Raw genomic sequence first — 23,354 nt, 5'->3', positions numbered from 1 at the left:
ATGTACATGTACTATAGTTAGTTACAGCCTATACTTAACATGTACATACTGTTTTCACTTACGTTCAATAGTTTTGCTTGGTAGCTTATTATCAGTAGCTTTAGCACGTCTTTGCTCTCTTGATGACATTGTTAACCACTCGAGCATCTTACGGGGAAAAAACTTCTTTGTTCTTGGTGGTCTTTTCTGTCAAATGATTAAACAATCATGATAATGTACTACTTGGAACATGATGCCTCTTACCTCCCTCTCTCTTGCAATGATCTCAAGTTGCTTTTGAACTTTATCCATCATATCCACAAGACTTTGCTCCTTCTCCTCTAAATTTTTCTTCATTGCTATTACCCTTTCCTCCTGCAGTTTCATTTGCTGTATCAAATGTTTCTCTTTGTTTTCAACTTCCTAGTGGGTTAAAAGGTTACTAGCAGTTAGGTAATAAGCAGGATCTTACCGATTCGACTTTTTTAAGATCATTAAATTTCATCTTGACTTCCTTCTTCCAAGTTGATTGAAGTGATTTGAATTCTTCATCCGAAGTGTACAGAAACTCTGTCTTTTGTATTTCTACTAATTTCTCCTTGACTTGAGTGAACGAAGGTCTCTTTGAGTGCTCTCTCTTCCAGCAACCTATTATGTGATTGTACAAAATAATAAATGGTAAATGAAAATGACAAGACATTTTGAATACAATAAACCATAATTTTATTTCAGTTACTATAGCAATACATATAGTAGGAGAGTTTTCATTCCTTGAATTTTTGTTTGTTTATTATCATGCATTTAAAAAAACAATAACTCAAAATAATTATGTAAAACAATGCTTCATACATTGGTTAGACTATTCATACAGTATGCTTCTCACATTTACTCACTTTCTATTCAATAAAAATACTAATAAACTCAAACCAATTAATAAGGTAGTTCTTATTAGTACAGACACTATACAAGCTTGTTTGCTACGAACTTGTTTGTTACAAATATATGTCTGCTACAAATATATGTCTGCTAAACAGAAAACCTCCATGTGTTCATGACTAAATGTCATTTGATGCAGTGAACTAATCACTGTGACAGCACCATACCACAATTTTAACATGATACGAGAACAATCAACACTCGTATTTCGACTTTTACATTTTACACATCATAAAAACAGCATTTTTCACAGTATAATTATGTATGCCACATGTCATCAAATCCTTTAAATCTCTAAACAGTAATATGTATGCCCTAGCTACAACTTACAGCTCATTAGGTCTCTTAATGATAGGGGGCAGTGCTCTGGAATGGGCAAAGTAAGTGTCCCGTGTCCAACGCCATAAGCAACAACAAACATGTCAAGTCCGCTGTAAGGCTTTTCTCCTGTTAATATCTCCCACAGTACAACGCCAAAACTGTTAAAGAAACACATTCAAAGTTTACAAAAACATACACAAATATTCTCACCTCCAAACATCGCTCTTTTTTGAAAACTCCGAGGACTTGATGACCTCAGGAGCCATCCATGGGTAAGTGCCAGCGCCACTGAGATGAGTTGTGTTCTCTATCTCTCGGGCTAGGCCAAAGTCAGTGATTTTGATTAGGTTTCCTTTCAGATCAGCTGGATTGACTTCATATTGAAGCAAGACTATACATACACGGAAAGAAGAAAAGAAAGAGAGAATGAGAAAGAAGAGAGAGAGGCCCAATAACTCCTGACCACAATTATATTTTCAATTGTAGAGAGGAAAGACTATATAAGGCATGCTAATTGGTTGTAGCATGTTAGTATTTATGTCACCGAAAACATATTGCTATTAAAATTCATGAGCAATTAGTTATCACACACACACACACACTCACTGTTGCTTGATTTGAGATCACGATGTATCAATGATGGTGTTATCTCATGATGCAGATACTCCATCCCCTCAGTTATCTGTCGACTCCAGTCCAGTATAATGTCCACAGTTAGCGTAATATTTCTCTCGTGTAGTATCTTCGATAATGGGCCACCTTTAGCATACTCCATAACGAGGCAAACATCTTTAACCAAACAAACGCCGATCAGTGCACAAACGTTCTCATGTGCTAAGTGAGCAAATTTCTCTGCCTCGGAGAGGACGTCGGAAACAGCTTTCATAGTATCGTACGTCGTGTGACGTGCGACTTTCACAGCCACATCTTCTCCTTTGTACTGGGCTCTGTATACCTTGCCAAACCCGCCCAGACCAATAACGTCCCCTAGTTTAATGTCGTCAGCCGGTATCTCAAGAGGGTATTCAAAATCGGTATCGTCCGATTGAGCCTCAAGTTGTGAGACGACTTTGACGGATGCTGCTGGGAAGATTCCCACAGTACCTTTAGAGTTCCGGCCCGCCCACCAGCCAATGTTACGGGAGACAATCATGTCTTTTGAGAGTATTTCTATCCTTTCCCCAACTGTGAGTGTGATCTCATCTGGATAGAGTCCTTTAAAATCTCCAATCACTATACCTATGTTTTTCACGCCGGGGGACTTCTTGCTCCCGTCACTACCACCTAGAGACCTCGTTCTCTTGAATGCCTTGTTGAGTTGGCCCTCTGGCACTTCTGCTGTTGCTACTGTTGTGAGAGACTGCGAGGGAGTGACGGAAGGAAAGAGGCCAGGGCCATTACCAGGGTCCATCATTGGTGTAGTCGCATTGTTCCCGCTGCTGCTGTTGGTAACAAGATGATTCCCTGGATAGTTTGCTTTTGGGTCCGGGGTAGAGGGTATGATGATGGTTGTGCTAGAGAGATGCTCCTCTTCTCCTGAAACAGTGTTAGCCATCTCTCCCAGTGCATGAAAGATTGAAAATACTTATGACAAAGTCCAAAAATGACAATTTATGAAGATAGGATGAGAATACCGGACATAATGCATAATATGCGCTGACAATATGGGCGGAGCTAAACGGGACTAACCCTGTGCCCATTAGCATGATGGCATGTAATGCTGGAATAGTATCCGCATTTCTCTCGTGTTTTCACCAAGTTTACTGCTATATTAATTACCTTTATATTTATTATTATGCTGCTTATTCCTTTGGTTTGAGTAGCTAAAAATTTAGCATAATTTTTCACTTAAATTATTAAAAGTCAATAATTGAATTTAGATGCTTTATTTTTATTGAAGCTTTTAACTACAAAGCTTAAGTGATAGTTGTATCATCATGTATGAAATCATAGTATCTAAACTATCTATGATAAAACCATGATGATGATTTTTTTTGCTAAAAAAATAAAATGAAACCGTATTTTAATCTATTTATCCGGATGCACTGCTAACTCATGTGAAATATTGAAAGAGGTCGTCGACTCGGCATAACTGAGTAAAGGAGGAGCGAGAGAAGAGATCTCTTCTTACTCTCCTTTTAGTGGTAAGATTGCTACTCTCCAGGACCCAATCTGTTACTTGTTCTATGTAGGAGCATACGGGCCGCTTGTTCTATAAAGAATGGGTCTCGAAGAGATAGGGAATGTAATCTACTTTGGCTTCTTTGCCTCCTTCTTTGGTGGTTGGGTCCCAGTACGTGCAAAGAATCTCAAACTCGCCGTATTCCACCTTTACCTCTTTGTCACCATGCTAATATTCCCTCTTATCATATACATTGTGAGTCCCATCATTGCACAACAATGCATGTACATGTACAATGTACATATAAATATTCTAATGATGAGGGAATATGTGTGTTATAATCTCACCGGAATCCGCTATGAGAACTGTGTGTGTGTGTTTGAGTCATGGTAGCACTGTCATTGTTCAGTTGGGGCCGAGGTTGGTGCTAATTTATTAATTAATATTTGTGTGGGTGGGGTTTTTTAGAATCTGTGCTGGCTAGAAAAACAAACAATGATGCATGAGAAATGAGTGATGAGTGATGTTTCATTTTCGATCATCTCTTTTATCAAATCTTCCTCTCCTTTTTCAGGTTGACAGTACACGTATTGCTGGCTGGGTGGTGTATGGTTTTATAACGGCGATTAGTTTCATATTATTAAAAGTTACGAACTATAGACTGCACAAGGCACTAGGGAGTGATCCACCTCCCGAATCAGAAACACCTTCGTCTGTTGATGAACAGGAGACTAACGACGACACAAAAGAAGATGCTAAAAAAGAAGAGACGACAGAAAATAAACAAGAAGAAGAAGAAGAAGAAGAAGATAATGCCAGTGTAATTATTAAAGATGGCGCTGAAGGTGGAGAGAAAATGGCCGAAGTAGCAAGATTGGAGAGACTCCCAACTTCAGACGATGATAGTAGACACCAGCTGTCAGCGAGTACGCTCAATGATGGCAGCTCGTTGCAATATAATAATATGTCTACTCCAGAGGTTGAATTGTCGCAGGTCTCTCAGCCGTGCATAGAGGAAAAGAAGGAAGAAAAGCAAAGCAGTGAAGGTATAATCTTACCCTTGTATTATAAGGATCCAATAGTTATTATTTGGAGGGGGTATACTTGTTTGTTGACTATTTCAAGTATATCTACATATATATGTATCAAACTTTGCAGGTTCACTTTGTCTACCATGTCTTGCCCAAATAAGTGCATGGGGTTATTAAACACACAGATACTGCCACTGAGAAAGTGCATGTATCACACAATAGTATTTTGTTCTTGTGACAATGATAATTTTTTAATCAAATGCTAACACTTATGTACATTGGTGCGATTTTGTGATGTCTCAGGTAGCAAAAATTTTATAAATTTGTTAAATCACCTGCTGAATATACTTGTGACATTCCACTCCATTATTGTGTGTACATACATGTATATGTATTCATTGCAAGCTAGCCTCAGGCATCGCTGTTAAAATTGAAGGTTGTACTATTATTTAATAATCCTTTTTAGCCTTGCACATATACAGTACAGTACATAATAGCCTAAACATATAATATGTTACACTTAACACTACTACACAATCATTTTAGACTCTCAAGTCAATTTTCATTTTCATTATCCTTGCATGATTAATAATATATAATAAATGCATGTATATTTGTCTCTCTCTACTCATTAGGTGTTGTTGATGATGACATAAAACCGTATGAGGTAAGTCTTCCCTTTCTCTCCCCTCACTCTCTCTCTCTCCCTCTCTCTTATTCCCCTATACATGTACATGTATTTTTAGTCAAGTAACGAAGACCACACCTCTATTGGTAGTCGTCAGAGAGTGTGTCAGCGTAGTTTAAGACAAGACTCCTCAAGAGGCAGGAGAGAAAGAGAGGAGGTAAGCTGAGAGAGAGCGAGGGGTAAAAAAGATTTATGCTACTCGCTCTTTTAAAGACACTCCAAGAGGTTTCCAATGTTCTTAGTCAGACTCCTTACTCTGAACTCTCCCAAGTTGTTAATAAAATGCCGACTCGTGTCCACGAGGTAATAATGCCGCCATACAATCACATGATAGTCACGTGATCTTTATTCTCAGGCTATATTGAGTGGGGTTGTCACTGATGAAGAATATCGCTCATTGGTATCGCGTATTGGTGAGTTGAGAAGAGGAAAGCATTTAGCAGTAGACACTGAAGATTTCAGTCCTGGATCAATACACTGGATTGATGGTAGTACCGTATTTATTAGTAGCAGCTGCATATCAAATGATACATGATCTCTATTTCTCACTCCATTAGGCCAAATTGATTTTTACGTGTTTGATAACGAGACAGAGGATGAAGACTTTACAGCAATGCTACGCGATTTAATGAGGAACGACTTTGAAAGCTACCCTACTTTCTTTCAGACTCCGCCCACTCCACCTGTAGTACCCCCAAAACCTAAAAAACCCGATATAGATGACCACGCCCAAAACGACGATTCGTCTCTGCCCACGCCTTACATTCTGTTATTGCCGAGAATAGCAAAAACAAAAGTAACTTTAAATTTTACCCGAAGGCAATTAGAGGATTACATGGACAGGTATGGAGTGATTGTTGTGGGTATGGCTTACCTTATTAATAGGAATGTGTCTATCACTGAGGTTGTTATTGCTATTACACTGTCAGTGCTAGTGTGTGTCATTGGGGCACTACTGCTCACCATTCCGGAGTATTACAATGGATTCTGGGTATTTGCTCTCTGCTTTGTAATCGCCACTACACACTTCTCTCTTATAAAGGTAAAACCCGTGTACATATGTGTAACCATTTATGTACATGTATATGTACATGTATGTAACCATTTATGTACATGTATGTGTACTGTATAAAAGATAAAAGAATCCATAGGATTGCATTGTTTATCATAATATAGTTTGTTTTATCATAATGTATTGCACGTAGCACAGTCCAGTTTCATGATTTGGTTGCCATTTAAAGTGTTACTGGTTTGCTTAATAAGGTTTCATTAAAATGCAATGTTTAAGATATGCATGTATGCTCTATAAAAATGCTATAAAAGCATAGTAATTACCATTTTGAGCTTCATAATTCCAGTGATTCAGTCCCTCTATTACATGTATGACTTGCTCTCCTTAATTTTCAATTGTATGTATTTGACGAATTTCAGTGTTTCATGTATCTACGTGTACATGTACATGTACTATTTTAGGAGCATGACATTGTGTCATTCATGTGTTGTGCATCATGTGTTTTGTGTTATGAAAAACATTATATTCTCTATTGTTTTTTTAAACTTTCCTACAGAGCGTCCAGTCTGATCCTGCTTCCCCTAGTCCCGTAAGTTTATAAATCACAGTCTGTGTATAATGTATCAGTCTGGGGATAATAATTGTGTGTGTGTATGTGTGTCACATGTTGCTGGTAGTGAGTCATTACCTGCATGATGCATGTATATGAACTCATGGAGTGAATTGGGTGAATTTTTGGTATGAGTGTGTGTACATGTATGTGAACAGCTGCATATTTTTGAATATTTAATATCATTATTGTCATACATGTACTCCTACTCTTTCCTTCCTTCCTGTTTTTATACTCTCTTTCTCCTTCCTTCTTCTCTCTCTCTCTCACACACACACTATATTCCTTTCTCTTTTCTTTCTCCAGGGTCAAAATCGCATCAATGCAATGGGTAGAGCTTTTTATTTCATATTTGTTGGGATTTTGGCTTTACTGTTTGATGTGATACTCCGCAACACGGGCAGTTACACTCCGGCCTGTATTTATCATTTTAATTACAACAATCCTGAGCTCATCACTTTTATTAGGGATGGACTCTTCAGTAAGCTTCGCAAAAAAACTATTTTAATGCTCCTTTTTATTTTGATATTTTAGTATTCATTCTATTGTTGCCTATTCTATTCACTCTTGGTTGGATGCCACAGTGTGACACGTTTCTAATTAATGCCCTTGAACATATTGATATTCACATCTTTGGCGGTACAGGTAAGACCAATTGTATCGGTATCACATTGCCTAAATTTACCCTCTCTCTCTCTCTCTCTCCCTCCCTCTCTCCCTCCCTCCCTCCCTCCCTCCCTCCCTCTCTCTCCCTCTCTCTCTCTCTCTCTGTGTCTCTCTCTCTCTTTCTCCTTCCTAGCTTCAACTGGTTTGATTTGTAGTGCCTATGGTATGGTTAGAAATCTTTTTGCTGTAGCTTGTCTCCTACCACTTGGCTATGCTGCCTTTGTCTCTTTGGAAAACGTATGATATTCTATTCTCTTTTAAAGCCATATACTGCCTCTAATTGAATTACACATGATGTGACTTTATTGTATACACTCTGTCATGAGGTTTATCTAGAATATCATATTTTTAGTTGCATATAGTGCCCTATTTACGCTATAAACCAGTATAAGTCGGTTTCAAACCACATTGAAATTGTCCACACCCACACGTAAATTGATTAATTTCTAAACCGGTTCCATACCGCTTTAAGGGCATAGTGTAAACGGGGCTATATACTGCCTCTAATTGAATTACACATGATGTGACATTATTGTATACACTCTGTCATGAGGTTTATCTAGAATATCTTATTTTTAGTTGCATTAGACTGTTCTTATCTAGTGGTGTGTAGTATATACATGTAGTTGTTGATAAAATGTGTATCTGCCTTTTGTCACAAAGAGTATAGTGGCTGTATTACACTTTCTCTTTCCTCTTTAAGGCATACAGCAATCATCCTATCATTCACTGTATTCTCATGTGCTACTACTACTGATTAATATAGTGAATATCTGGACACATTGTGTATAATTATATATTATTACAAAACATAATGCAATTGCAATTGATAAGCATGTACATGCACAGTATAATAAACAGTATGACTGTGTGAGATTGAGTTATTTAACATGTGGTATGTGATTGAAAGGGGATTATTATTCTAAATGTACTGTACATGCACATACTACAATGCATGGTGTAACTATACACTGGATGTGGACTAATATGCTTTTGACACTAAAACAGGAAATGTTTAATGAGGCTCTAATTATGTTAACCAGAACTCACACATTCAATTGCATATTTAGTATAACTGATAAAATACTAATTTGCATACTGAACACATTGCTAACTTCAACTTTGTCACACACGCACACACGCACAATTCTAATTTCATTATTATTAATTATTAATACATATTTTTTAATACTCTTTAGGACCCTGGCTACATTGGCAGCGATTGCTCTGTGACATTTTCCAGTTACCGCAAGAGCGAGGATCTCTTGATACTAAGTCAGCAGTGTACTAATTCCGGTCGAGTCGCTCTCTCCTTCTTTCTTGGAGGTGTGGTCATGGCTTCGTACGCTCTTAGTCGCTCGACCACTAACCATCAATACATACTGTTAGTCCTCCTTATTATGTAGGCATGGCCTTTAAGTATTTTATTTTTTAGTGATTTGGCTCTCATGTGTTTGAAAAAGGTTTGGGATAAATTAAGACACACCCATCACTCGGCCCCTCCTACGATCGACCCTCTCGACCAAATGTATCGTAAGATTATGGTATGTGCCTCTTCTAGTGGGTGTGGTTTAATTAATTAATTTAATTATTATGATTATTAGTGTAAGAGGCTTCTCGTTGATGCTGCTGTTGGTTTGTTGCTTTTGGTTACTGTCACTATACTGAATCTCACCACTCTATTCTGTCAAACTGAGGTAAGGGAATATATACATGTACATGTACAGTACTGCATTCATGTACATTACTGCATTCATGTACATGTACATGTACATTGTACATGTACATGTACCATTTACATGTACCCATGTTTGCTTGAAATTGTAACACATGTACATTGCTGCATTCATTAAATGGTACAGTACATTTACATTTATACCCACATTAGCTGGTAACGTGATAATGTGCATAATAAAATCATGTTTTCACTACACGTACATACATGTACATGTAGTACATGTAATACTTGGTTCCCTTGATATTGCAAATTTCAGTTACTCAGATATTAATCATTACCCATTTATGTATTATACACAATTACTTAATCAGTATCACTTACATGAACATGTAGTACTACCATTGAAACCATATTTATCCATGACATAATATTTTAATGAACGGAAGTACAACTGTGATTACACACTATGATGTGAAGTTCACACATCATCATTTCAACTGATGGCACTTCCTTTAGCACTGTCTCTTGATGAGGATATGATTATCATTAATGTTCTGCAAGGAAATGGGTACCATGACTCGGAAATGGGTACCAATCTCATGACTCAGAAGTCCAATTATTACATGTGCATGTGTATACATGAATGTACATGTACATGTACATATAAAGAGTCAGTATAGCTACATATTGAAAGTGTTTAGTTTGTTTGTTTGTTTTTGTTTGTTTTTACTTTTTGTTCAGCTTTATGCATGTACAGGTACCTACTTTAGATATTTTACTATTGTTGTATTTGGGAAATTTTATCAAATAATGTCCTTGAAGCTATTTTCTAGATGCACATTTTTTAAATTTTATTTTTAGGTGTTAGCTTATGTTGTGTATGGAATAACTGGAGTCCTTGGGATCATCAATCATTACTTGTTGCCCCATCTTCGTAAGGAGACTCCTTATCTCTGCTTCACTAAACCTTGTATCACTTCCGACGAGTACAACCAATTTGAAGTCACAGGTATTAACCACACCCACGTTGTTATTAATTAGTGACCACGCCCATTTTATTGACCACACCCCCTATCACTGATATTTACTATTATTATTATTGTGTAGAGCAACCCAAAGTCTCTCTCGTTGAGCAGTTGTTGCAAGTTTCGCTTTTTCTTGAGAAGAACGTGTTTTATCCTCTTTGCTTTTTATTTGGTATTAACATCACTGCAGTGTACTACAGAGCAAAGTTTGGGGAAATGTAAGAAGCTTATACATGTACATGTACATTGTACGTGTACATTCAACTTGATGTACATGTACATGTATTTTATTTTAATTTTAAATTGGAATGATATCATTCAACAAAGAAAAACAGCATTCATATTTATACAATTTGTAAAGAACAAGTTAATAAATAAATATGTTAAGTTAAATGAATATGTATTTATTTATATTTATTTTATTTTTTCCTATTATTGTGTGTGTGTGTGTGTGTGTAGTGGTGCTGCCCTTGTTGTTAGTGTTGTTGGTATGAAGTTGTTCAGGACTGCCTACTCTGAGCTCTCGAGACAGCACGCCATTCTCATACTCTCCCTCCTCTTCTTTAACTTTGATTACGCTCACTTGAACGAGGGATTCCCTATTAATTATTTCGTCGCTGCCATACTGTTCAGCAAAGTAAGAGATGATTTAATGTAATTATTAAGAAGGAATGGAGAGAAAGAGAGAGAAGTGCATGTACATGTACATGTATATTATGGTATATTATAAATTTTTTGTTATTGTGTCATAGTAATTTTTAATTTTGTAGGTATATGAGCTTTATTTGAAGGTGTACTTCATCTTGATATACATCATGCCTGGTTCTTGGAGCTCTCCTTTTCACATTGTCATACAACCTTTACTGATACCTCGTATCCTTTGTAATATACTCCTTTTTATAATTTTTCTGATACAGGGGTTTTGGCCAAATTTTGCTGGAAAATGACTAGGAGAGAATTCTCTATTTTATGATTTTTTTCTGATGCATATACATGTTTTTATGTTATGTAGCAAGTTTGAGCTTGTTCTGATCAAGATTGGATTTTTTATGAATTTTTAAAGTTGCTTCAAAATTGGGCCAAAGTCCCTGTACTATAGTACAGGGATTTTGGCCAAATTTCGCTAAAAATGACTAGGAGAGAATTCTACATTTTAATAATTTTATCTGATACATATACATGTTTTTATGTTGTGTAGCAAGTTTGAGCTTGTTCCGATCAAGATTGGATTTTTTATGAATTTTTAAAGTTACTCAAAAATTTGGCCTAAGATCACTAGACTTTTAACATTCCTCAAAAATGGCTGGGAGACAATTCTCCATTTTAATATCAAATCACATGTATTTCAGCTGCTAATCAACAGCTTATTTTTGATGTTTGCCCTTAACAATTTCCATAGACTGCCCATTGATATTTTTTGAGACTCTAATAGGCACAATGATCAATGCTCCAATGAATCCTGTTATTGCCTCCTCCATGTTCTTCCTTTCGTACGCTAGACCAATAAAATTCTGGGAGAAAGACTACAAGTATGTACATCTACACATGTACATGTGTATATTAATTACATGTGTATATTAATTACACGTATTATTTGAGGGATTTTTTATTTTGTTATTTGTCTACCATGAGAAAAAGGAAAGGAATGGAGATACATGTGCATCTAATTTTTGTAAATTTTTCTTCTTTAGTACTAAAAGACGTGATACTAGTAACACTAGACTGGAACAGCAATTAGAAACCAATATTAGAAGTGAGAGAGAGAGAGAAAGAGAGAGAGAGAGAGAGAGAGAGAGAGAGAGAGAGAGAGAGAGAGAGAGAGAGAGAGAGAGAGAGAGAGAGAGAGAGGAACTGAATGTTAATATGATAATATTATGGTTTTAATTTATTTTGTTTAATTGAAGGGAACCATTAGTTAATGATACGTAATACATACGTTATTTAGTAATTGTGTAATAATTTTTTGTACACAAGGAAATGGAAAGTATGTCCTCCCACTTGTGCAGCAGACAGTACAGTCTGATGTCAACTGAGTGTAAATAATGGAGCAGTGAATAATTTCTTAACTATATGACATCACTCATGCCATTCAGTCCAAAATACTCCATTGCTTATACAAGTACATGTACAGTGTTCATGTGCATGCAGTTACTATAGCAGGGAGCATGGAATTGACTGTACAATGTACATGTGTACATGTAGTATGGGTAATTGGGTATGTCATACACACACATCATTGCTGCTGGGGGTGCTCTTGTTCATGATTGCACAATGATGCAATGTGCATTATATTGTAGCTTATTGCACGACCTTACATCAGCATTCAGCAGTGGGGAAATGCCAAAGATACTATGACCTACATGTACATACATACTACAAATGGTATCTTTATTCTATATTCGTCTGGTGTAATCTCATTGATTGTTTGCTTGATTGTTTATCTGCTTGTATGTATTCAACATGTGATTGTTAATGAGATCTCGAAATACATTATTTCACCAATTAAAGTGTGATGCTATGAGCAATGTTTTGTGTGCCCTCTCTTCCTATGCGTGCTTTCATGAATGCTGCACTTTATACTTAATTAGCTGTAGCTCACACTCTTCTCTTAATTTATATAATTACCACATCACATGCTCTATCTTGCACAGTTTCCACTTCAAGCAGAGAACAACCTTTTCTTCCTTTTTTGTACATGCACTCCTGACATCACCAGTACCCTCTGTTATACAGTATGCAAAGAGTTGTATAATAGCTTTATATGGGCATTATAATTTCTGATGTAATAATCTTTTATCTTACTTAAGTACTAAACTTCATCATGTGCATGTATGTGCATTCGGGGTCATTGCATTACATCCTCATTATAATTGGCTTTTCCCTTTTTTTGACTGCGCCCCCGTCTTGTATTTGTTAAACCCAGTTACATGTACATGTACATGTGAATGCAATTTTAAAATTATCGTAATGACAGTTCTTCCTTATAACATTTTTAAGGTGATTTCCAAATTAGTTGGAAGGATATACTGTATAGTGCTAGCTTCAGATCAGTAGCTTGTTTTATCCATACATGTAGTTAAACCATTGTGCAAGTGTATAGTACACTAGTATTATAGTATAGTGTAATCTGTTTTGTGTTTTGTGGTGATTCATCTTAAGTTAATATTCAGTCTATTTCTTTAATTAGTGCCACAGTCTATAGCCCCGTTTATACTACAAACCAGTTTGGATCAAAGCGGTTCAGAAACCAGCTTAGTTGTGTCCACACGTAACTGTGGTTGAATCGGTTTACAATGCTACATTGCATACATAATACAGCTGCTTCAGTACTTAAACCGGTTTGATTATCTCAAACCACCTCCTGAGTCGGTTTGAAACCGCATTGAAATTGTCCACACATAAACTGATTTATTTCTAAACCAGTTCCAAACCGCTTTAAGGGCATAGTGTAATGGGGCTATAATATGGCATTTGTATACACAAGTGTCCAGTCACATGAATTTCCAAGCACATGCACATACCAGTACATGCATGTATAGAACTTGTGCCATATAAATATGTAATGAAGTTTACAAGTAGCCTAATATTATGCATGTATAATTTTTTATTCACTTTCGTAAATGAATCGGTAAAAATTGACTTCGTACATTAATTATTTCTTGTCGTCCGCTATATAAAATAATTGTATAATTATTTATCTTTTCTGCTTTTCTCTCTCTCCCTCCATCAGACCCTAATCCCGATCATTTGGACAGTCTGTTCTACGAGCAGCTCTCCTGGTCGCTCCAGCGTGACCTCTGTGGTGACATCATGCTGGGTAGGTGGGGGCGTGTCACCTCCGGAGACTTCTTCATACTAACGAATGACCAGTTGAACGCGTTGGTACACATTATTGAGATCGGCAATGGATTTGTTACTTTCCAACTTAGAGGACTGGAATTTAGAGGTACAGAGGACATAATGTCTTCTACTCTTAAATTACATACAATCAGTAATACATTTATAAGCAGGGCTATTGAACTGTGCTATAGGTTCTAACTTTATATTTTATAATAATAGCGCATGTTACGTTTTATACACAGCAGTGCTATAGGCACTTGTTTTTCTATTTTTTGTATGCATACATGTACATGTACATGCAGTAGGCGGAATATTACGTATTAAAAGTAAATAAACATGTACATGTATTTTTATTGTAATTTTACATATATAATAAACATTACGTATTAAAGGTAAGTACTAAGTATGTACACGTAGTGTCACGTACATGCATGTATTTCTCGTAATTTGACATGTACATGTACATTTAGGTACTTATTGTCATCAGAGGGAGAGAGAAGCCATAGCAGAACCATTCTCAGACGATGAAGGTAAGACGGTCACTGATTCCCTCCCATCATTGTCACGTGATACCAATAGGTTGCTGCTGTTGTCGGCTCCCTTACACTCTAGCCTGTAACAAGGCTCTCTGTGCTCGCTGGATGGCGTGGGAGGTTATATCATCCTCGTACACACTCCACGGATACAGTATATCAGAGAACCAGGCACACTTAGCTTTTAATGCCTTTGACTATAAGAAAATGTTTGTCACTTATTATGTGAAGGTAAGATAGCATTGCTAAGAAGAACATGTACATGTACAATGTACATTCCTTATATGGGTGTACATGTACATGTACATGTACAATGTACATTGCACATTCCTTATATGGATGTACATGTACATGTAAACGTATATAATACATGTATGTACATCCTCCGGTATTTTTTTTCTTGCTTGACTTATACTTCTCTCTTTGTGACTCATTTCTTAGTTTTATGTATACATGTACAGTGTATGTACATGTATATATACTTTGATAAGTAATGGCCTATTTTTCTCTCTCTTCCTTGTAGTGTATAATCTATTATTTGTTCAAGTATCCTCAGTTGCTTGAGTTACTATCCAACGAGCAGTTACAAGAGTCCCTAGCGTTGCTAACTGATCCTGATTCGAGCGATCTCGATCCTCTCTTTGATCAGCACAGAAATATTGACTACAGCAGTACGTCTGGTGGGATTTCAAGAAGGAACTTTGTCACGTCTCACTACGACTTTATACTTACCTGCGTCAGAAAGAGCTCTATTGGAGCGACAGAAGTGAGACCCTATCACATATATTTTTGTAATCAGCATGTGACTATCATGAAGTTATCATTACTGTACATGTATACATGTATATTTTAAATTTCTAATAGATTGATACGAGTGAGGAGTCCTTTCTTGTCACGTTATGTTTTGCTTATTCGTTGTTGGGCAGACGTCTGTTTTTCACTCACGCCAACACTGGATCAGGAAGAAGAGGGTATGTGTGTTATTATTATTAGTTACTGCTCTAGTTATTGGATTGTTTTAGTGATAACTTTATGCATGGGCTATATCGTATGTTCCTCGGTGATGCACGTCCTAACGGCGAAAAAGACGAATGGATTTTCATTGATGTTGACAGTATACAGCAAGTTATTATACCAGCTGTTAGGACAGCACTCAAAGTTCACCAGGTAAAGAAAAAATTGACTCCAAATTTTGATTTATTTTCTAAAACATATTGACCTTGTGCTATATAGAAAATTTGAATTGATTCCAAACTCAAATTTTAAAGTTACGACCTTTTTTTTAAATTGGCCAATTTCTAAAAAATACCCTGTACTATAGTCCATGCTTTTTTCTGAAAAATGGCTCCGAAATCACCCCCAATTTTTATTACATTTTTTGATGCATATTGATGCCCTTATGCTATGTATAAAGTTTGAGCTGATTCTGAGCTCAAATTTTTAAGTTACGACCAATTTTTAAAATTGGCCAATTTCTGAAAAATACCCTGTACTATAGTCCATGCTTTTTTTCTGAAAAATGGCTTTGAAATCACCCCCAATTTTTATTACATTTTTTGATGCATATTGATGCCCTTATGCTATGTAGAAAGTTTGAGCCGATTCTGAGCTCAAATTTTTAAGTTACGGCCAATTTTAAAAATTGGCCAATTTCTGAAAAATACCCTGTACTATAGCCCATGCTTTTTTCCAAAAAATGGCTCCGAAATCACCCCCAATTTTTATTATATTTTCTGATGCATATTGGTGTCCTAATGCTATGTAGAAAGTTTGAGCTGATTCTGAACTCAAATTTTTGAGTTACGTCTTACATTATAAATTCCTTTCTCTTATTACAGGATAGCTTTACATTCACAGCTGGTGAGACGGAAGCCTCCGAAGCAATATACGACGCTATCATTGATACTGATAATAATCATCTGGTGACGCATGAAAATGATAGAATATGGAGAGACGGAGTATTCCTCAATAGACCCTCACTATTAGCTTTAAGGTACCCTTTAAATAATATCCCATGGCTAGTTGTACATGTACATGCACTTAAAATAAGGATTTGGTTTTACCGTGCTACGTTTATTTTTTAAATATTCATGCAGATATCAACGCACTGAAGATTCTTATGTCCATCCTTACAAGATAATAAGATTGACGTCAAAATTTATTAAATTCCGTGTTGTCAAGGTTAGCATGGGTGTGGTCAAAAAGGCGTGGTTACATTCCTCTTGTACATGTATAGGTAAACCGCGAATGTGTTCGTAGTCTATGGAGCAGCCAGCAACACGAGTTGATATTCCTACGGAACAGCGACAGTGAACGTGGATCCATACAGAACCACAAAGCCTCTCTTAGGAATATGATTAATTCGTCCATGGACCTTCCGATCGGGTACCCAATATACGTATCACCACTCCAGACCTCGTTCTTAGAGAGACACGCCCCCTTTAACGAATCAAAGATCGGCCAAGCCTCGAATCCAGGGAAATACTGGGAATATTTGAAGAAATTTTATCAAAAGTTTTGCACTGAGTCTCCACGCACTAGACGAAACCGAAGGTCAAAGGTCACGTCATCCCTTGCTAGCGCCGATAGTCTAACGGGCGTGGTCAGACGGACCAGTGACGGGCCGAGCAATGTACATACTCTTGACGAAGGACGGCCTCATGCAGCTAACATTGACGATGATTCTGACTCGGACGACGATTTCTGGAAACCGATTTGGATTGGGAAACAGGTCGCGATAGTTAACGAGGACGAGATTTTTAACTCTTTCAACGAAAACTGGCTCCAATGGCCTGACAAGAGCTGGCCTGGGAAAGCCACACCCACAAGCTGGGCGGGATGGAAGCCATGCAAAGGAATGACTGGAGAAGTAATCCACGAGTGGAGACCGTTTCATGTCACTTCGACAAGTCGTAGTCACATTGATAAAGTTATATTGTTAATAAAGGTTGCCGATAATTTGGTTCTAATTAAAGAGCAGGGTGTACACGAGGTTTGAAATGACATTTATTATTATTATTATTCAAATTTATTATTATTATTTCTAAAAGTAGCTTATTGCATATTAATATTATAATTATTAGTGTTTGTTTGTAACAATAATAATAATAACACTGTGACTAATATATATTGTTGTTTATACCATAATAATAATAATTGTTTGTATTTATCAGCAAAAAAGAGACACAGACAACAATTAAGAGCAGCAGCAGGCAGACATGTATTAGTTATTAAAGGACAGCAAGTGAAGCAATTGTGGCTCTAAGTATGTTAACTTGGTTCTGGTGACGTTTAAGAAAAATAAAATACACAATACAAAACAAAAAATTACCTTAGCGTGCTTCAACTGCAATTCAGTCAAATCAATCTAAAAAAAGGAAGAGTATACATAGATTAAGGAGTAAGTCATTATCTACATCATATCTACACGTTAAATAGCAAAAACTTCAAAAAGTGTATTCTTTTTTTGTGGGTACCCACCAGGTTTTTCCTAAAAGCAGCAACTCTGCGTCCTTTGAAACTTGTCAATTCTACACAGCAAGAGCATATGTAAATAATGGAATATGCTGAGTATATCAGTACTGACCTTGCTTGCCATTTTCAGAGAGCTTTTCAAACTTTTCAGTATTGTTCTTCTGTACAGCTTCAGCCTATTAAACACACAAATCATACATTGTACATACTGTACATGTACAGACATTATAACATTGTACATACTGTACATGTACAAGTACAGGTAAGGTTGGTACCTCAATGACTCCTTTGTTCTTTGTACGAGCTTTCTCAAGAGCTTTATTGGATCCTTCAAGATTAGCCAAACTCCTCATCCTACGATACAGCAGATCCTAAAGAGAAAGAGAGAGAGTTATGTACATGTACACGTATGAATGTATGTACATGTACATGTATACTGTATGTGGGACATGTGTACATATGTACATGTACATGTACATGTATACTGTATGTGGGACATGTGTGTACATGTACATGTATACTGTATGTGACATAATGTGGTACTCAGAACTGACCAGTCCAGCTTGAGAGTCTCGCTCATAATAACGAAGGATATCAGAAAATTTGAGGTCTTCGTCTGTTGAAACGCGTGACTCAAGTTTCTAATAACATGAGAGAGTATTGACATGGTAATATACTGTATCTAGTTAAAACTTACCCTCAACTTTTCAAATGTCTCACTTGTCTTCTTATACATCCTATTAAGAAGATATTAATAATAAATGTATATTTGTATATAAAGTACATACACAGCCTTACCCAGATAATGGATCATCTTTAGTGATCGGAAGAAGTGAAATGTACGAAGCGACGCCAATAAGAGAGTCTGCGAGTCTTTTGTGAGCTTTAGTAGTTCGATCGGACTGTTTGGTACTTTCCTTAACCCTAAGTGTGAGGATAATTAAAGATAAAGGAGAGACATTATTGGGCACTCCTCACTGTGTGTGGTAGTCTGTCAAAAACTTCTTCTCTCCTTCAAACCAGGGGTCAACGTCTTTGTGGTTCTTGAGTATGATTCCCTCGTCCACGGACTTTGATATACCTTTAAACATGGAGCCAAACCTCTCGCGAGTGTTCTTAGACCTAACGGTGAGCTATAAAGAAAGAATGAGGATTGAAACGGAATGTAAATTAAAATGAAAATGAAGTAAAATAATAGGTAAGTAAGTGTAAATAGAACTTGCCTCTCCGTCAAATTCAAGGAAAGTCTGGAAGTTGTAATCATCCCTAAAGACAGGGTGAGCTGCCAAACGCTGCAAAAACACTTCATGCATTGCAACAGTCTTTTTAAACAAAGCTAGATACTCCCTAGAATAATAATAGGATAATGATAGAGAGGGACAATATGTACAACTGACCCTTCAAGCTCTTGTTTCATTTTAGTGTATTCTTCTTTAGTCATTGTGTCTTCACCTGATGAGAGAGAGAGAGGGAGAGAGAGAGAGAGATTAAGTGAAATTAATGGAGACATTATGCCACTTGCATACCTTCACGGAGTTTGCTCAGTTTCTGTCTCGGCTCATCAAAGTCAGGTTTAGGAGGAGCAGGTGGAATCTACAAATGAATCAGAAAAAATAAACTGATTTAGCTAGGCACACCCACTAACAAGATATCCTGCAAATGTTTCATTCTCTACATATTGATCGTGGAGCCATATGAACTCCTCGTGCTGTCTCACGACAGAGAAATCAGCTTTCTTGAAAGCTTTTAGCGTAGTCTTGAGTAAAAGGATACAAATCACATAAAAATACACACCAATAGATCTATCATTATTTGATTGTTTACTTTAGTGTGAACCGTAAACTTGACTTTCTCTTGTTCGCTGAGAGCATCAGATATATCAATCTGAAGTGAAGTATCTTTAGTTAGATCAACTGACACGGACTGGAAGAGAACAATTGCAATATTAAATTTATATGCAATTAATTCCAATATTGAGGTACTTTGGGTTTTGAAGGCGGTGTCTCGGGTGATGCATCTCCTTCACTAGCCTGTAATAAATCACATAAACTCTGTGAGATTAAAAATATTAACAAAACCTACCATATCGATGTCTTTGCAGAGAGTATTTTGGTTGTAGTGGGCACGCCCTCCTTTTGAAGAATCACGTGACAGAAACTGCCTCGCCCATAGATCTAATATCACGTGATTATCATTGTAATGGGTGTGGTCGTGTGCATGTGTAACTATGGCAACTGAAAAGATGGAGGCTGGGGGTAATGGTAAGGAAGAGACTGACCAGCAACACCAGCTCCCCAAGAGAGTCCAGGTACTACAACGAGTCCCCTCTGTTCATTGTTTCTCCTTGTAGCAACATTTGGACATAGAGAGAGCAGGAGTGAAGCCAGGGCCAACAAGAGTTGAAGTTATGGGACTTAACACAAGAGCTTATCTTGATCAGACTGTAGTCCCTATACTGATTGAGGGCATGGCCGTCCTGGCAAAGGAAAGGTAAGAGATCCTAGTGCTTCTCTTCATGTTTCCATTCCTATTCTTAGACCTCCTGACCCGATTGAGTATCTGGCAGCCTACCTACTGAAATATAAGGAACGTTATCAAACTGATTATTATCCAAAGGAAAAGAGCTCATGATTTGTGTAAAATTCATATAATATTTAATGGAAAGAAAGAACCAGCAATGAATCAGCTACCTTGTACTTCATGTACAGTTGTATCCAAATCTATCTTAGGCCAGAAACTCGGGTTTTACAGATTTTATGTAAAAGCAACATGAAGCTCTTTTAACACATGGTTTGTATGCAATAATGCTCTGGCTTGCATAGATTATAATATGTAAGGAAGGCTAAAGCATGTCATTATTATTAATTAATATCACACACTCAAATGACAGCATTAGAGTACAATGTTCCACGATCTTAACACTCTATAAGATCAATTCATCAGAGCCATTAGTCCCTCTGCTTCTAGAGGATCCAGTTATTGGAGACACTGGACGACGGTACGATTCATTGTGTGTTCCAACTGTACCAAGCGTCTCCTTCACAGTACCATAATTTGCTGTTCCTCCATTTCCTTCCCTTTTATCTCCATTCCCTTCTCTTCCATTTTTTTCTAAGCTCGTATATAAATGCACATTCTCGCTGTCTCTTTGAGCTAGGTTCCCCATCATGCGAGCTGTGGGATCTGGGATCTCCCCTGGACCAGTAAATAGGAGATTCCCCTCAAGTTTGATGTTACTGTGCCCAAAAACCTTATTAAAAACCCTAAACAACAGTACACAGAAATGAATTAAACCTCTCCCATGCACCTCATCTCATTAATCTTACCAGAACAGACAAGAGTTCCAGCATTTTCCATACTTGCTGGTAGAGTGAGATGGTATTACTTTAGGTATTGGTATCAAGAAGAGTAGCCCATACATAAACCCACATATGGCCACAGTGAAACCTATCATGAGTGTTGCACCCAATAACTGAGCAGCAAGCCGTTCACCAAAGTTCTGCATTACATAAAAGAAGAGAAAAAAATTAATGAAAAAATACGTCATTGATTTTTTAAAGACAAGACTTACCAGAGGTGGTAATCTTATGCTACAGTAGCAAAGACCCTCAAATGTTGCATGAAGATTACAAAGTGACTTTTTTGTCACCACAAACAATGCGACGGCTAACATGCTCCAGAGACCACTACAAAAAAAGTTTATCTTAACAAAAGTTTATTTAGTACAAACATACAATACTTTATTATAGTTAATAGTCACGTTGATCTTACCAGAAGCCATGAACAGGTACAACTCTAGCTGTGTCTTCAATCTTCAATTTATACTCCAACCAGCAACCAACATGATAGATTATGACAGCAATGGCTGATAATAATAATACATATATTCATGAGCAATGTATTCTTTCTTATAAGCATTGGTCTACCTCCAATCAGACAAGCTCCCCAGTACTCTACAAATGGACAGGAAGAGGTGATGGCCACCAGAGCAGAGAGTACGCCATTAGCAATCTCATTTGCATTCATTGACTCAGACTGAGAACGAATCTGAAGAAAGAAACTTGAATGCTTTTTTGGTTTTTTTTTAATAATTTTCTTTCAAACCTGAGCCCAGGATGCTATCATGACTGCAAGAATCCCACCGGAAGCAGCAGCCATTATCATGTTGACAGCAATGATAGAAGGCATTGCATGGTAAGGATAAGGAGTGTATTCATGAGCTATTGTGTTATAATAATAATAATGAAAACCTCATCATGCACACACAGTTATTGCAACATACACTCAATGCTTTCAGTTGAGCCGCAGTTAAAAGCAAACCTGAAGAGAAAAACTATAGTAATTATCAGTCGAATAATTCACAGAAAATACATAACAAGCAAGCTACTCCTCATTCAATGGATGTACATAACATACATACATACAGATTTCATTTTCATATCACATACCAGCAGAACCACAGTATAAAGACACCAAGTGCAGCTTCGTTGGTACTCTCTCCTCCTCCGTGAACTGGATACATCCAATCCCAAAAGCCTCTATACAAGAGAAAAATTTAATGAAAAATAGAAAAAAAAAGAGAGAAACTCACTCTGGCTTTACAACTTCGCGCTCTTCTCTAACCACAATAGACTGTTCGCCCTATATTGATTAATAATAAAAATATCCTAACAATATCCTAGAGTATAACTTATGTACAGGCGGTCTGTTTGACTGAGCCTTGTCATCCATATACTTATTCAATTTTGCTAGGAGACACAACAGAAGTCCAGCAACGCCTCCTACAGAAATAAAGAATACAAACAATTACTTATGGGGATAACAAAACCTAAGAGATGTACAGCTCCTCCACCAGCAAAGTCTAAGATATAAAGCCTTTTGTGTAGACTCATCTCAGCTTCACAGTTGTAAGACTGGGACACATTGCTCTCATTGCAAAAACGATACGGAGAGAGAGAAGACTGATAGTCCGACCATATGACACGGGCAACAACAGGATGAACAATGCCCTGAATCACGAGAGAAATAATTATAACTTATGCATGAACTAGAGTATTGACAGCTTACACTAATGACAAAGGCACTGATAAAGGCAGCAGGCAGGCGTAACTTGTAACGATTTGTTACTAGACAGCCCCCAATGATAGTGGCTGCATTACTAGCAAATGTAAACTAAAAATTGTTATTAGAAATAAAAATAATTTTAGCACTTAACGAGTGAGAAATACCTTAAAGAACCAGAGGACAGCATCCGATATCTCAAAGAACTGAGGTTTCATATCTTGAGGAGATGAATAGTGAGATATTAGATCAAACCCGATGAAGAAGAATCCAAACGCACTAGCAAAAGCATCCAAATGTTTCTAAAATGTTAATAGTGAAATTAATGCCATCATTTGTATTACACTAGGTTGTTATTCTACCGTAAATTTGAAAACA

At 36.9% G+C, this 23,354-nt stretch overlaps 5 protein-coding genes across 7 annotated transcripts; 2 read left to right on the top strand and 3 right to left on the bottom strand.

Annotated features, from left to right (window-relative positions):
• Positions 1-54: 54 nt before the first annotated feature.
• LOC100632684 (mitogen-activated protein kinase kinase kinase 10-like) lies at positions 55-2,878 on the bottom strand. Its single transcript, XM_003390199.2, has 6 exons — positions 1,843-2,878; positions 1,447-1,627; positions 1,246-1,394; positions 452-627; positions 244-402; positions 55-186 (listed from the first exon to the last, which is right to left on the bottom strand). The coding sequence occupies exons 1-6, from the start codon at positions 2,789-2,791 to the stop codon at positions 55-57; spliced, it is 1,746 nt and encodes a 581-aa protein (XP_003390247.2). The 5' UTR covers positions 2,792-2,878.
• Positions 2,879-3,295: 417 nt separating this feature from the next.
• On the top strand, positions 3,296-17,621 carry LOC100632556 (pecanex-like protein 1). Of its 2 annotated transcripts, XM_020003235.1 has the most exons (32): positions 3,296-3,380; positions 3,429-3,613; positions 3,933-4,284; positions 4,336-4,404; positions 5,025-5,056; positions 5,136-5,234; positions 5,291-5,380; positions 5,433-5,565; positions 5,635-5,920; positions 5,963-6,119; positions 6,646-6,678; positions 7,006-7,180; positions 7,234-7,344; positions 7,499-7,602; positions 8,565-8,749; positions 8,801-8,909; positions 8,970-9,062; positions 9,905-10,052; positions 10,151-10,286; positions 10,528-10,705; positions 10,839-10,941; positions 11,468-11,597; positions 11,760-11,821; positions 13,799-14,014; positions 14,379-14,438; positions 14,488-14,672; positions 14,965-15,207; positions 15,306-15,412; positions 15,464-15,608; positions 16,280-16,434; positions 16,538-16,622; positions 16,678-17,621. In XM_020003235.1, exons 2-32 carry the CDS (start codon positions 3,458-3,460, stop codon positions 17,437-17,439), a joined length of 4,899 nt encoding a protein of 1,632 aa, XP_019858794.1. In that variant the 5' UTR covers positions 3,296-3,380; positions 3,429-3,457; the 3' UTR covers positions 17,440-17,621. The 2 variants fall into 2 exon arrangements, with proteins under 2 accessions (XP_019858794.1, XP_019858793.1); XM_020003234.1 differs by having other exon boundaries at positions 3,933-4,404.
• Positions 17,536-20,079, bottom strand: LOC100632429 (sorting nexin-6-like). Its single transcript, XM_020003238.1, has 16 exons — positions 19,998-20,079; positions 19,898-19,945; positions 19,740-19,838; positions 19,561-19,671; positions 19,442-19,508; positions 19,313-19,367; positions 19,139-19,262; positions 18,894-19,048; positions 18,714-18,839; positions 18,613-18,652; positions 18,470-18,556; positions 18,191-18,286; positions 18,028-18,091; positions 17,922-17,971; positions 17,773-17,808; positions 17,536-17,722 (listed from the first exon to the last, which is right to left on the bottom strand). Exons 1-16 carry the CDS (start codon positions 19,998-20,000, stop codon positions 17,672-17,674), a joined length of 1,212 nt encoding a protein of 403 aa, XP_019858797.1. The 5' UTR covers positions 20,001-20,079; the 3' UTR covers positions 17,536-17,671.
• A 40-nt stretch (positions 20,080-20,119) lies between these two features.
• On the top strand, positions 20,120-20,634 carry LOC100632178 (protein dpy-30 homolog). The gene is made up of 3 exons (XM_003390195.3): positions 20,120-20,223; positions 20,266-20,405; positions 20,453-20,634. The coding sequence occupies exons 1-3, from the start codon at positions 20,143-20,145 to the stop codon at positions 20,544-20,546; spliced, it is 315 nt and encodes a 104-aa protein (XP_003390243.1). The 5' UTR covers positions 20,120-20,142; the 3' UTR covers positions 20,547-20,634.
• Positions 20,635-20,712: 78 nt separating this feature from the next.
• LOC109587013 (putative ammonium transporter sll1017) lies at positions 20,713-23,337 on the bottom strand. Of its 2 annotated transcripts, none has more exons than XM_020003237.1 (13): positions 23,144-23,337; positions 22,983-23,087; positions 22,744-22,924; positions 22,614-22,696; positions 22,507-22,556; positions 22,364-22,453; positions 22,198-22,235; positions 22,020-22,135; positions 21,842-21,962; positions 21,687-21,780; positions 21,487-21,601; positions 21,242-21,414; positions 20,713-21,166 (listed from the first exon to the last, which is right to left on the bottom strand). In XM_020003237.1, exons 1-13 carry the CDS (start codon positions 23,192-23,194, stop codon positions 20,839-20,841), a joined length of 1,545 nt encoding a protein of 514 aa, XP_019858796.1. In that variant the 5' UTR covers positions 23,195-23,337; the 3' UTR covers positions 20,713-20,838. The 2 variants fall into 2 exon arrangements, with proteins under 2 accessions (XP_019858796.1, XP_019858795.1); XM_020003236.1 differs by having other exon boundaries at positions 20,713-21,178; positions 23,144-23,335.
• Between the last annotated feature and the right edge of the window lie 17 nt (positions 23,338-23,354).

Source organism: Amphimedon queenslandica, unplaced genomic scaffold, assembly GCF_000090795.2.
Source record: "Amphimedon queenslandica unplaced genomic scaffold, v1.1 AMPQUscaffold_12715, whole genome shotgun sequence".
Lineage (NCBI taxonomy): Eukaryota > Metazoa > Porifera > Demospongiae > Haplosclerida > Niphatidae > Amphimedon > Amphimedon queenslandica.
This window is presented reverse-complemented; position numbering and strand designations above follow the sequence as displayed.

Excerpts from the sequence above, each read along its gene's own strand:
- LOC100632684 (XM_003390199.2), bottom strand. The coding sequence starts at position 2,791 with ATGGCTAACACTGTTTCAGGAGAAGAGGAGCATCTCTCTAGCACAACC. Across the intron at positions 1,628-1,842 it reads TGATCTCAAATCAAGCAACA|TCTTGCTTCAATATGAAGTC; the intron begins GTGAGTGTGTGT and ends GTGTATGTATAG. Across the intron at positions 187-243 it reads TCATTGCAAGAGAGAGGGAG|AAAAGACCACCAAGAACAAA; the intron begins GTAAGAGGCATC and ends ATCATTTGACAG.
- LOC100632556 (XM_020003234.1), top strand. The coding sequence starts at position 3,458 with ATGGGTCTCGAAGAGATAGGGAATGTAATCTACTTTGGCTTCTTTGCC. Across the intron at positions 5,057-5,135 it reads ATGACATAAAACCGTATGAG|TCAAGTAACGAAGACCACAC; the intron begins GTAAGTCTTCCC and ends ATGTATTTTTAG. Across the intron at positions 7,181-7,233 it reads TATTAGGGATGGACTCTTCA|TATTCATTCTATTGTTGCCT; the intron begins GTAAGCTTCGCA and ends TTGATATTTTAG.
- LOC100632429 (XM_020003238.1), bottom strand. Across the intron at positions 19,839-19,897 it reads CACCGCCTTCAAAACCCAAA|TCCGTGTCAGTTGATCTAAC; the intron begins GTACCTCAATAT and ends GTTCTCTTCCAG. Across the intron at positions 17,972-18,027 it reads CTCTGAAAATGGCAAGCAAG|AATTGACAAGTTTCAAAGGA; the intron begins GTCAGTACTGAT and ends CTTGCTGTGTAG.
- LOC100632178 (XM_003390195.3), top strand. The coding sequence starts at position 20,143 with ATGGCAACTGAAAAGATGGAGGCTGGGGGTAATGGTAAGGAAGAGACT. Across the intron at positions 20,224-20,265 it reads AGCTCCCCAAGAGAGTCCAG|CAACATTTGGACATAGAGAG; the intron begins GTACTACAACGA and ends TTCTCCTTGTAG. Across the intron at positions 20,406-20,452 it reads GCCGTCCTGGCAAAGGAAAG|ACCTCCTGACCCGATTGAGT; the intron begins GTAAGAGATCCT and ends TCCTATTCTTAG.
- LOC109587013 (XM_020003236.1), bottom strand. The coding sequence starts at position 23,194 with ATGAAACCTCAGTTCTTTGAGATATCGGATGCTGTCCTCTGGTTCTTT. Across the intron at positions 22,136-22,197 it reads CTCAACTGAAAGCATTGAGT|CTCATGAATACACTCCTTAT; the intron begins GTATGTTGCAAT and ends ATAACACAATAG. Across the intron at positions 21,781-21,841 it reads GGGAGCTTGTCTGATTGGAG|CCATTGCTGTCATAATCTAT; the intron begins GTAGACCAATGC and ends TATTATTATCAG.